Source organism: Gavia stellata, chromosome 1 (genome assembly GCF_030936135.1).
Source record: "Gavia stellata isolate bGavSte3 chromosome 1, bGavSte3.hap2, whole genome shotgun sequence".
NCBI classification, from domain to species: domain Eukaryota; kingdom Metazoa; phylum Chordata; class Aves; order Gaviiformes; family Gaviidae; genus Gavia; species Gavia stellata.
The window spans coordinates 132393012-132406041 of record NC_082594.1 but is presented as its reverse complement, the minus strand read 5'-3'; the positions used below and the strand labels follow the sequence as shown (position 1 = coordinate 132406041).

At 55.7% G+C, this 13030-nt stretch overlaps 2 protein-coding genes across 2 annotated transcripts; one reads left to right on the top strand and one right to left on the bottom strand.

Moving 5' to 3' along the window:
* The first annotated feature begins 124 nt into the window (after positions 1 to 124).
* CDCA3 (cell division cycle associated 3) lies at positions 125 to 2783 on the top strand. Its single transcript, XM_059815728.1, has 5 exons — positions 125 to 238; positions 329 to 458; positions 632 to 877; positions 1896 to 2017; positions 2412 to 2783. Exons 1-5 carry the CDS (start codon positions 125 to 127, stop codon positions 2550 to 2552), a joined length of 753 nt encoding a protein of 250 aa, XP_059671711.1. The 3' UTR covers positions 2553 to 2783.
* Positions 2784 to 4299: 1516 nt separating this feature from the next.
* GNB3 (G protein subunit beta 3) lies at positions 4300 to 9314 on the bottom strand. Its single transcript, XM_009812118.2, has 9 exons — positions 9258 to 9314; positions 8654 to 8692; positions 8377 to 8483; positions 8203 to 8266; positions 7924 to 8086; positions 7754 to 7820; positions 6551 to 6752; positions 5393 to 5609; positions 4300 to 4406 (listed from the first exon to the last, which is right to left on the bottom strand). Exons 1-9 carry the CDS (start codon positions 9312 to 9314, stop codon positions 4300 to 4302), a joined length of 1023 nt encoding a protein of 340 aa, XP_009810420.1.
* Positions 9315 to 13030: the final 3716 nt, after the last annotated feature.

Below are 13030 nucleotides of genomic sequence, written 5' to 3'. Positions count from 1 at the left end.
CCCGGGGGGCGGGGCGGGCCGAGGCTGGCCCCGCCTCCGCGCGGGGGCCAATGGGGCGGTGCCGCCCGGCGCGCGGGAGATTTGAATCGCGGCGGCGGAGGAGCGCGGCCGGGCGCCCGCCGCCATGGGGGTCTCCGGCAGCGCCCCGGCCACCCCCGCCGCGCCCCGCAACAAGCACCTGGCGCACGTCAGCGACCCCCGCTCCCCCAGCGCCGGCATCCCGCGCACCCCCATCGAGGTAGGCGCCCTCCCGCCGGCCCCCCCCCCCCCCCCCCCCCCCCCCGCCGGCGGCCCCGGCCCGCCGCCCCCACGCCCGCCCTCTCCGCAGGTGGTGAGCTCCCCGGCGGGCAGCCCTCAGCCCGGCCCCGCCGAGCCGGCGGCGGGCACCAGCCAGGACCGGGACCCGCGCTCGCCCACGCCCGGCATCTCCCGCACGCCCATGAGAGCCGCGTCGAGTGGTGAGTGCGGCCGCCCCGGGAGGGCGGGCGGACGGCGCGGCCCGTCCGCTCACCCCGTCCGCTCACCCCGTCCGCTCACCCCGTCCGCTCACCCCGTCCGCTCACCCCGTCCGCTCACCCCGTCCGCTCACCCCGTCCGCTCACCCCGTCCTCCCTCCCTCCCTCCCCGGCAGACGGCGCGGACCGCCTGATGAAGCAGCTCAGCGAGGCCTTCGGGGCGGAGGCCGCGGCCCCGGCGCCGCCGGGAGCGGCCTGCCCCGCCGAGGAGCCGGCGGCCGAGGAGGGGCCGGCCCGGCGGAGCTCCCCGCCCGCCGGCGGCCCGGAGGCGGCCGCCCCCTCGGGGGACGGGGCGGAGAGGCCGCCCTCCCCCGGCGCGGCCCCGGCCCGGCCCGCCCGCCTGGCCGGGCCCGGCTTCCCCGGTAAGTGCTCGGGGCGGGGCGGGGGGGTAACGCAGCGGAGGCTCCGTGTGCCTGAGGGCTGCTCGGTCCGTGGCGTGAGCGGGTCGGGGCTCAGCACCCTCCGGTGCATCCGCCTTCTCCAGGCTGGCTTGCGTACCGAGGCCTTGTCCGCCCGCCCCGCCACAGCCTGGCCTGGGGGCTCTGCAGGTGGGAGGCCCCTTTGGGACCCCTTCTTTTATCAAACCGATTTCTGTCAGGAATCGAAAAATCACGTTTTCAACCCGTAGCCAGAACCGAGGGGTGAGCGTACCTCTTGGAGGTAAACGTCAGCCCTTCCCCTCTCCGAGACAGGTTTGTGGTTGTGGAGGCCCGTTCAGAGGGACCTTGTGGCTTCTCCTTGGGAAGAGCTGGGGGGCGAGGGCGGGGAGCGCATCTCGGCGCTACGACGGAGCGGTGCTGAGGCTTTAACACAGACCGTGCTTCAGAAAACTCTGTGCCGAGCATCCCTCCTATGAGGAGAGGCTGAGAGCTGGGACTCTTCAGCCTGGAGAAGAGCAGGCTCGGGGGGGATCTTATTAATAAGAATAAATACCTGAAGGGATGGTGTAAGGAAGGGAGAGCCAGGCTCTTCTCAGTGGTGCCCAGTGATGGGACCAGCGGCGATGGGCACAAACTGGAACATGGAGGCTCCCTCTGAACATCAGGAAACACTTTTCACCGTGAGGATGACCAAGCACTGGAGCAGGTTGCCCAGAGAGGTTGTGGAGTCTCCATTCTTGGAGATATTCAAAAGCGGTTTGGACACAGTCCTGGGCAACCGGCTGTAGGCGGTCCTGCTGGAGCAGGGGGGTTGGACCAGATGACCTCCAGAGCTCCCTTCCCACCTCAACCTTTCTGTGATCCCTTTACCTGGAAGTCCTTGGGGAACAGCCTTTGCAGTGCAGGCAAGCAAACTAGATCATAGAGGCCAGGAGGCATTTAAAATCCAGGAGCTTCTAGCCATGTTGTGATATACTGGTGCACTTACTTCTGTCACTAGGGAGCAAGCCCGTAAGACGCAAGACCAACAACAAAATCATGGCAACACCTGGTGGAACTGGCCGCTCGCCCCTCAGCATCCTGCAAGATGATAATTCCCCCAGTGCTCCTGCCCCTCGCCAGGTAAAGCTTAGTGAGCCATACTGTGGGAGGGAGAACGGGCTGGAAAAAATGCCCGAATCCTTCAATTTCTGTGTTTTGCAGGGCCCGAGTTTGGAACTGTGGCCTCCTGGGCCCATAGAGCCTGGTGACTGCGTAAGCATTTTTCTCTGGCTCAGTCTTGTCCCTAGATGACTCCAAGTCTTGTTCAATGTCTGTGCCTTTGGCATTACTATGATATTGCCTGTTTCAGTGCACCCTTTCTCTTTAGGCTGCAGAAAGAAGTCCGTCACTCTTGGATGCTATCACAAGAGAGCCAAAGCCAAGCGGCCTGCAAATGGGCTACGTGTTCCACTGAGAATTAACTAACCCTCAATTAACTTGTTTTACACTGTGTTGTTTTTTTTAATTTCTCTAGGGTAAGAGGCACGTGTTGGGAGAGAACCTTGGGGAGAAGAAGGAAGTAACAGTGGATCTGAGCAGGAGCCTCAAATCTGGGAACTGTGCTTGGAGGGACTTGAACAAGGAGAACCAACAGTGTCATTTTGTGGAGAACTAGATTTCCCTTTCCAGGATCTCGGTGTAACTTGCTTCTATGTTTTGAGAGTCGTCTTGGGGTGAGAAATCCTGCAATAGACTGAAACTTCAGACTTGTGGTCACTCTTCTCACCTATCCTTGTTGGGGAAAGGTGAAAGAGCCCACTCTCTCCTAGACTTTGGCTCTTCCATTGTATATCAGCTGTATCGACTTACTGTAGAGTTCTTATCTGTAGCAAATAAATTTGCATTAAACCTTTGACTGTATCTATGTCCTGATAGGACAGTAGGAATCCCTTGCTTGCCCAGTGCAATGTTTTCTTTGGGGACAAGGTTTAGGAACAAATAGTTCAGCCTTCCTTTAGCCCTAAAACTCAGCTCTGTCCCCTGCCTGTAATGTGCTGAGAAAGGTCTGACCTTGAACCCATGTGCTACAGGCTGGCCTGGGGACTGGCAGCTCTGTGCAGGAGACTGATGTGTCTAGTGTAACTTTTGGAGTTCTGCTGTACTGACTCTGACCCAAAACTAACAAACACACAAAGGACCGTAGCTGATGGTGAGGGTCAAGCATGAGGGTGAGACCCAAAATAGGATGAGATAGTATTGTGCATTAATATCTTGACCTTCTGTCAATTAGGTCGCTACACCTTGTTGATGTTCAGCTCTCCCTGGCAGAGCTTTGGGGCTGCAGCATGTGGCTATGAGCCAACCAGTGGAATAGGGGTTGAATACAATGGCTGTGTCCTGTAGCTGAGCTCAGATCCCCAAATTCCGCAAGGATGCGTTTTCAGCTCTCTATCCCCACTCTAGGGCAGCAAGCCTTGGGACTAACAGCCTCTTCTCAATGAAAACGTAGGTGAGGAACACCCTCCCCTGGGGACTTTGAGGTAGAGCAAGACCTGTGGATGAGATGTTCTCTGGCCGGGGTCAGTAGGCAGTATTCACAGGAGGAGAGTTGTGTTTGCAGTAGCTCATTGCAATGCTGGAAAGAACACAGCCTGCAGTGCTTATGTGAGCTTTCTTTATTAGCCTGGGCTATGATGATCTATAACAGATGTGAAAACAGGGGCTGATGGCTACTGGTTAGAGTGGGTCACCACACAACGCAGGAGTGAGGGGAAAAAGAGAAGGAACAGCAAGAAGCAGAAGATAACTAAGAATAAATAATATTCCTCGGTATTCTGGCAGGTCTGAGGGCTACTTTTCCCCCATTTATGCATAGATAAGACTTGAGCAAAGTCTTCCCTGATGGAAAATGAGCCCAATTTACACTACCTTTTTCGTTTGATGTTGCGTGATAGAAATCTCAAGCCCTGTACGTCTCTGAGGCTGTCTGCAGGGATATAGGACAGCTGCACAGAGAAGCTAGGCAGAGTTAAATCGGGGACAGAGGTGTTGCATGAGGGGTCCTCCGAAGGATGGGTGTCAGCGTGGGCAGAGGTGTTTGAAGGAAGATGCAGGGTGTACTGTACTGTGAAGTCCTGAGACATCATGAACAGTGTTTTGCATGTCTTCAAGCCTGCATGAGGCTGGAAACCGCTGGGCCTGTTTAGAGGTGGAGAGAGGGGCCAGTGTGTGTGTGTTTGCTCCTCAGCTCCTCCTGACCTCTCCTTTCCCTTTCACTCTGGGAGACCCCTACAAGTGACCTGTGTCTAGAGGCAAGCGGGAGTGGTAAGTAGGCGTTTGTTGTGCTCAGCTGACGATGCTGTTCGCATGGGCTCGGGCTGTGGGCTGTGCTTCCGCTGCTTTTTCCCTCTCTGCTGCCGTCCTCAGTTCCAAACCTTGAGGAAGCTGTCCCAGGAGCCGGTGGCAACGGCCATGCCATCTGCCGTCACCCCCAGGCAGCTCACTCTGTTGTCGTGGCCAGAAAGGATTCCTACGAGGGGGGGGGAAAGAAGAGAGGTCAGGAAAAGATGTGGGGCCTGGGAGAGATGAAGGGGTTGACCATGCTGAGGACGCTCATCGTGGGCTGTGTACCTACACCCCTGTGTATCGCACTGTCTGTTCCTGCACATCGTGTTACAGTCAGTACGTGGCTAATAAGAACAAACACGCAGAAGAACGTTTGCGTGTGGCATACCACCACCACCCATGGGACTGGCCGAAGAACAATGTTCTTGGGAAGGTTTGGCTAGCTGACTCCTTGTACGACTGCTTTCACCCTGGAGCGATGGTAGGACTAAGAAAGGATGGCATCCCTGATAAGACTGAGAAATAGCAATGCCGTTGGTGGGCTGCGTTATAAATTTTCAGAGGCTAGGGGCCACATCTGAAAGAAAAATGGCACTTGGGTGTATTCTGTGTATGAACACCACAGTGTATCCAGAGATGTTGGATGGAAGCCCAGGTCCGTGCCCAGCCCAGTGCCTGGCCACCACGAGGCACTGTGAGCACCTGGAACTGGCAAACGGCAGAGGCTAGGAGAAAGTAGGAAATACTGCTGGTGCTTGTGAGCAGTTTTAGCTAATAGGAACCTTAATGCTCTTTTCCCCCTTGAAGCAAAGTTGTTTAAAGGCTTGACTTCCTTAACATTAAAAATAATAGTTCTTCTACACAAAAGATCACATAATCACAGAACCATTAAGGTTGGAAAAGACCTGTAAGATCATCAGGTCCAATCATCAACCAACACCACCATGCCCCCTAAACCATGTCCCGCAGTGCCACGTCTACACGTTTTTTGCACACTTCCAGTGATAGTTGTACCACTTATGGTGTGCTCCTTAAATGCGAGGAAGCTTTGTTGGGTTTCAGTCAGTATAGGATGTGCCCCTTTTAGAAAAATTAAGGGCCTTTTCCTTGCCTTGGTAGGGACAGAAGATCTTGCAGGGGATGAAAGAGGGACCTCCAGGAGCCACTCACCCACACGCTCTGCTTTCAGGGAGTCCCAGATGTTGCAGTTGAAGTCGTCATATCCAGCAAGCAAGAGGCGCCCACTGCGGGAGAAGGCGACTGATGTGATTCCGCAGATGATGCTCTCGTGAGAGTACACTATGAGCTCCTGGTCTGCCCGGAGGTCAAAGAGACGGCAAGTGGCATCGTCTGAGCCGGTGCAGATGGCTTCACCGTTAGGGAAGAACTGAGGAGGGCACACACCAGATTTTAATCAGGCTGTGCCTTACAGATTTCCTGGACATCTTCCCCTCCCTGCTAGCCACCAGGAAGCCACGGCGGTAGGAGAACCCAGTGGGACAAGACACTGGATGATCAAAGTTGAGTCTGCCGGAGGGTGAGACTGATGCTTCTCCTAAGACCAAGTAGTCCCCTTCCACTTCAAGCCAATGACCCAGGGGCTAGAACTATTGCAAGATGTCCCAGTGATTGAGGAAGGGTTATTGCCTCTTTAACTCCAGCTGTTCGTTCAGGGCTTGGCAAGTGTCCACCCCCATCCCCCAGATGGGGTCTGGCATGGTTCAGAGCTATGAGAGCCTTCCCCTGTCTGATCCTCATACCCCAACCTTCTCATGGACACTCCTTTCGTGCGACCTCGCTCCGAGGAGCAAAAAAGAGCTCCTCGGGAGCAGGTGTGGCAGAAAACCATGCGGCTGGCAGAGTAACCACGGCTCAGGTGAGAAAGGCTGTCCTAACCGAAGTCAGTGGTTCAAGCAGCAGACGTTGCAGGAAGCTGGCAAACTCATTTGGTTAGCAGAAAGGGATTAAACCGACAAGTTTCTTGCCCTCCCACCTCTAGGGCTCCGGTTTGAATCCTCGCCTCTGAGGGGGATACTTGCCCTTCCTCCTGTGAAGATTTCATCTGCCGAAGATCTCCCTGTGATCCCAAGTTACCACCTCTGCTCTCTGGAGCTGACCAAGACCCTCAGCCGAGCTGGGTATTCCTACTGCCTCGCTTGCGTCTTGCGCCAGGGCTCCTGGAGCACGGGGCCAAGGTCTCCCGAGACCCACGTTGCCCACATGACTGTGACAGCTTCTTTCAACCTCATCCCAAGACCCTATTTCAGCGCTGGTCCACCCTCTGTTTTCCTTGCCTCCCCACCACCATGCAGACTACAGCATACATACGCAGATGGCGTTGATATCAGACTCGTGCCCTGAGAAGGTCTGACGGCAGGTGCCCTCCCGCACGTCCCACAGTTTGGCAGTAGCATCACAGGCCCCAGAGATGAAGAGTTTGAAGTCTGGGGAGACGGCCAAGCTCATACAGTCTCCGGTGTGACCCAGGAACACCGTCTTCTGCTGCCCCGTCTCAATGTCCCAGAGCGCGCTGCGGGAGAGGAGAGAACTTCTCAGAGCCAAGCCAGGCAGAGCAGATCTACCGCTGGGCTGAAGAACCCTCCTACTCGCAAATGAAAGGAGGGAAGCCACGGGCCTGGGTACGGCATGGAAGAAGGGGTGAGAGTGTGGCTGGAGTCAGCTGTGTACAAGAGGAGATATCTTCACAGCTGCTGGTGGTCATACCTTTGTCAAAGCAGAGTTAGACTAAGGCTGGGGGTGTGTGAGGTTTGACCGTACTCCCATAACTGCAACAGCTGAAGGAAATACTGAGAGGAGGTAAGAGGGACCCACAGGCAAACAGATGGAAAAGGTCTGCTGTATCCACGCACGTAGGATGCACGGGCCGTGTTCACCGGGATCCTGCACTACAGCCGGGCGAACGAGTCCCGGGTAACCTTGAACGTAGGATGCGCGGGCCGTGTTCACCGGGATCCTGCACTACAGCTGGGCGAAGGAGTCCCAGGTAACTTTGATCTCTGATGGAAAAGCCACAACCTGACTTGTCCTTGGTCAAGAGGTTCTCCCGAAGCAGGTGTGGGGATGGGGCAGGGGTGATTAAAGACTCGGCGCTGCTCAGAGTCACAGCAGAGCGAGACCTGAGAGCTGGGAACCAAAGGATCCAGGCACTGGCTTTGCCGGTGTCCCTTGCACAGTGGGTAAGACTTGAGAAGTGGAATGTCTATGTGGGCTTCACATAAATTTACGATGTTTTGTGTTCTGGGATGAATGACACCGTGCTTTGTGAGAACTGATGACATGGTCCCTACTGCTTCACCGATCGATCTGCATCTTGGCCTGACCTCAACTGGGAAAAGAAGCACCCGTTCTGCCACGGGAGGAAGAATGGATCTGGCTTCCTAAGGTGCTCTGCATGGCTTCCCGTGTAGGATCAATTCGTCCTTAGGTAGCGGACTGCTGCAGAGCAAAAGGACGGCGCTTGCTGACGTGAGCTGTGCCTCTAAGAGCTAGGATGCAGAAGATAACACTCACCATGTGGTATCTCCAGAGCTAGTCACAATATTGTTGTCATCAAGAAATCGGCAGCAGGAGAGGTAACCTGGGAAGGGGGATCAAGGAAAGATGAGAAACGGGGCAGGGCTAGAAGGGTGAGGTTTGGAAGCGGAGGGCACCCAGGTTGCAGGCAGGCAGGGCACACACACCTGTATGGGCTGAGAGCTCCCTGCTCACTTTGACGTTGCCTTCACGAGTCTTGAGGTTGTAGATGGAGCACATGTTGTCAAGGCCCCCACAGGCCACAAAATTGCCTGAGGGGGCATAGGCACAGGTCATGACCCAGGAAGAACGCAAAGGGATGGCATGAACCTGGGAGGACGAGAAACCATGTCGGGACTCCGGCAGCAGAGAGAGCAGGGCAAGGGCACCAGCTCCGAGGGGACCCGCTCCAGCATCCCGGTTTGCTGCAGCCATCTGACTCCTACCTTGTTAGTTGTGTATGTGTCCCACACAATCAGTTTCCCGTCTTGTGAGGCACTGACCATAAGTCTGTGAGAGAAGAACAAGATCATGTTAGTAGCTCTCTTCCCATCACGCCTTCTTGCCCTTCACGCCCCTGTGCCTCCCTGCACCCAGCAGACCAGCAGCATCGCTCTCACTTGGAGTCCGTGGACCAGTGCATGGCGTAGATCTTGGCCAGGTGCCCACGCAGGGTCCTTCGGGTCCGCATCTGAATCCGACCAACAACCTCCACTCCAGACACAATCTGAGGAAAGAGTGGGGGGAGAGAAAGAATTAATCTTGGACTGGCAGGAGCTTTACTGCTCCCCACGTCTCTGCCTCCTGACTCTGCTTCCCGACTGGAGAGGGTCCCCCTTGGAGTGGTGCTAGCTGACCCCCCCCACACTCACCTGCCCAGCCAGCCCTGTCCCTTACCTGAGCAAGCGTTGTGTCTGCACAGGCTTTCCGGGCATCCTGGAGAAGAGAGAAGAGCAGATGAGACAGATAAAAGCCGTGTGATGAAGGCAATGGCACGTGGAATTCAGGGGCAGAGCCTGGGAGCTGCTAGAGGTAGGAACTGTGGATTTGCTCTGTTTGGATTGTGGCCAGCACAGGGGGATCCTGGTCTGCGACCAGGGCACCTTGGCACTGGTCAAACATCAGGAAGGTGAGCCAAAAGCTACTTGGTGTACATTTCCCCATGCTACACCCTTTCCATGGATCCTCCCACTGGGCAGAACACCAGCTGCCTCCCAGACAGAGGAGGTCCTGGGGACACGCGACACTCTCTGGTCCCCTGCAGACACAACACCCATGGCCACCTCCTTCTCACTGTTGTAGAATCCCCCCTTCTCTCCCTTCATCTCCCCCCACCATGCTATGAAGATCTCCACTAGCACTCCAAGGGCTGTGCGGAACTGCGGGGGACTACACGGATGCAGATGGAGAAAGCTCAACTCCAAGTTGTGGCTGAGGAGGAGAACTTGGACATGGAGCGTAGACGCTCTGTCAGCAGTTTCACGACCGTTGCCAGCATTACCGCAATCTGCTTCTTCAGCTGCTCAGCCTCCTGCTTCATCTGTTCCATTTCCCCCATCTTTCTGACCTAGGGGCGGCTCCTCCACGTGGGCAGCCTTGGTTCTGGGGAGACAAATCAAAGGGGAGAGGTGTGAGGTAGAAACGGCACCGATACGACTGCTCGGTTATGCTGACGTTGGCATCTCTGATAAGGGCTGAATGACTGGTAATGTCGTGCTGTATCTGGTCAAAGCCCTTAGCATTTGGAAAGTTGGTACTGGGCCTGATCAAAGGTCCGTTTGGTCTTGTATCCTGCCTACACCTACACTGGGAAGGTGAAGACCTCCAGAACCTCTCGCTCACCTCTTTATTTATAACCTCCCCATTCCAGGCCCTACCAAGTCCTGGGTCCTCTTCATCAGCTTCTCCCTGTCCATGGCCAAGCTGTCCATCTCAGCTCCAGGAGGAGAAAATGGGGGGGGGAGCCCAGTGGCTATTTCCTACCGTTTGTCCTCGGCAAAGCATCACCAGTCAGTGCCCACCAGCTCTTTGACCACCAAAGAAATCTGGAGGCTGTTGAGGTGCTCTGTCAGGGTTCCCCTCTAGTTTCCCATCCAAAAAAACCCCAAAAAACAGGTGGATACCTAGGGAATGATCTAAGAATAACATACACAGATAGTGGTATTACTCCTGCTTTCCTAGACCCAGCTTTTAATTGACTTCCAAAGCTAGAGGCAGCATTACTGTATGCAAGTTCTTGATGGATTTTTCTTCTGTGCGTTTGTCCACACACTTTTTGCACCCACGCTGAAATTTAGCATCCTCCACGGTGAGGATTTCCACAGCTTAGGGGCATGCTCTGCAAAGAAGGTCCTGGTTCTGTTACTCCCGAATGGCACTAGTTCCACTTGGTGGTACCTAGCTTCTGAGCTGGAAGAATCAGCAAATAACTGATCTCTATTCACCTCAGCATCACTTGGGTTTTTTTTTATAGATCTTTGTCATATCCGTCTTCATCCATCTCTTTTCCAGACTGCAGAGCACACTTAGTCATTCCTCCCATGTAAGCCGCTACATCCTATTACCTCTGTTGTTCTCTAAGCCCTTTTCAGTTGTTTACAGAGTATAGCCGATATGTTTTTGCAGAGAGGGCAATGAACCAGAACTGTAATCCATATTCAAGATACAGGTGCACCATATGATTATACAGCATCTCTGTTCTGTTCTCTCTTTCTCGTTAGATGCACTTAAAACTTCACTGCTGATTCTAGCATTTCCCAGTCTTGTAGACAAATCTGGTCTTCATTGCTCCAATCTTTGTCCTGGGTAGGTGTGAGTCTCCAGACGTGCTCCAGGTGTTCTTCATCATTAGAACCAGCACTTTGCCCCAAGGCCAAGAAATGCTCCTCCCAAGAAATGCTGCAGAATTTCTCCTTCTAGTCCCTGCGAGTCACATCGCCTCCGTCCCCCTCTGGCCTGTTGCCTGAAGGCCTCGTTTCTTCCAGCCAACGGGGCTTTGTGTCCTTCCATGCCAGGCTGGTCTCTTGCTGTGGGCAAGCATGTGCAGATAGCTCCCGAGCCCCACCTTCGCTCGCTGCTTCGCAGAGCTCTTCGAGTTTCCCTCCAGAATCCCTTCCCCTGAACGTCTCCGTGGCTTTCCTTCGCTCTCCCAGGCAGGGCGAGTTTCTGCTTGGTCAACGACTCCCGAGGCATGGCTTGAGCATAGGAAAAACAGGGAGATAGAGGTTTCCCCCAGGTCCCAGGAGGCGTGAGCTCATCCCAGAGGGAGGCTATTTCAGGCTATACTTTGCGGAGAAAGACGTGTAGCTGCTGCCTGCAAGCCTGAAACAGAGCCACAGCACTGCCGCCTCTTCCCTGCTCGCTGCCCGTGCGCTGGACGTGGCCGCTGGCCCCGTCTGCTGGCCCCAGCGCACGCCGAGGGAGCAGGAGAGGGGCCCAGGGCTGCAGCGTCAGAGCCCGGAGGCAGGTGCCACAGCGGTGGCCTGGGGCTGCCAGCCTCAGCTGCGCTGAAGGACGGGGATAGAGCAGCGTGTGAGCTGGGCTCTTTCCACCAGTTTTTTTTCTTCTATTGCACTGACAGAACAGTGACGCGGGGGTTCCTCCCAGCAAGGATACATAGCTGCCCCTGGCTGAGCGATGCTGGTCATGAAAACCCACCTGAACACACTTCTCCTTCGGGGAGGAGCTGGGCACCCCACACCATCTCTCAGCTCTCTGACAGACTGGGGAGATGCTGGGGGAGGCCTTGCAGCTTTCCGCAGGAGGCTGCACACCCTCCTTGTCTTGTGGCGTTTGCCCCTCGGCTTTGGTGCACGGTCAAGCTGCAGAGACTGCATCCAGCTCTGGTTGCTGCCTCCCAGCACACCAAGTGGCAAAGCTGAGCTTCCAGCCACCCTTCCAGCCCTACCATTGTGGTCCACGCCTTCCCCATCCTCGGTTTTCCCCAGGACTGATCCGATGTCCCCCCCATCAACCGCAAGCGGTGGATTGCCTTTTCCTGCTGGGTCACCTCTTCTCTCTCTACTCTCTCCTTCCAGTCTCCCCTGCTTGGTCCCCAAGGCCTGGCCTCCCCACGGCACTCCCTTCCAGGAGCTTCTCCCAGACAGGACAGCACTGGCTTTCTGCTCGCCAGGCTGTCCTTTCACAGACCATCGGCCATCTGAGATCACCACCCAGCCACCCGTCCTCATCCGTCTTCGCGGACTTCTGCTTTTGCCCACCCAGACCTGCATGGAGGTGGGAGCCTTGTTCTCCCTTCCTTCCCGTTTCTGCCCCAGGTGACGCTGGCTGCACGCCTCCTCCCCACCTCCATCGGGTCCCCGGGCTTCCTGGCATCTCTCCTGCTTTTTTACCATCCCCTTCCCTTCCCCGGGGGTTTCTTTCTCAACGCTGGCACTGGCACAAGCGCCTGCTCCGTGAAGTTGGACAACCAGATGAGGGGCTTTGGGAGCCGGCAGGCAGATCAAAGGGCAGGGGCACGATGTTGAGGACGGATAAAAAGGGCTAAATAGAGAGAAGGTGCAGCTCAGGTTCAGGACTCTGTCCAAACCTTTAAATCCCTTTCAGAGAACACTCTAAATGAAGTTGGGAATTGTTCTCAGCCTCAGAAGGACACAGAGCCACAGATGAGCGGCAATAACAGCTCCAGCCTTGCCTGTCGCCTCCGCCCGTCACGTCCCGATGCAATTTGCGGAGAGTGAGTTACCTGGTCCCCAGCGGAGCGCAGCTGCCTCCCAGGAGGCCCACGGCAGCTGTGCAAAAAAGCAGCTCGTCACGGTCATGTAAATTTAGGACAGGAAACGGGGGAACCAAATGGGGGAAGAACAGAGGAAAGGGGAATGGAGTTTGGAGTCTGGCCAAGGCATGTTCCTGCCGTGACCAGCGGGACCTTAGGGGTGCGTGTTTCTTGTGGATCCACGGATCAGCTCACAGTTGCTCATGGTAGCTGCCCAGCCTGGTTTTAATGGGAAAGGCTTCTAAATGGTGCACGCTCAGCGCTTTCTGGAAGTGAGGTGTCTTTCAGGTGGATGCTAAGTAGTAGAGGAAACCACGTCCTTACGTACCTCTGAAAAAGCAATTCACCACCACGGCCCCAGCATTGCAAAGAGCTACTGACAAGAGGACCTCAGCACCAGCTCTGGTCCAGACTTCTGCCTCCTACAAGCATCACTGAGGATCACGGCACAGGCGAACAGAGCCTGGGCTTAGTCAGTTCACGCCAGCCTTCTGAGCTCTGCCTTGGCTGTGCTCATCCAGTTCACAGTTCTCGGCGTC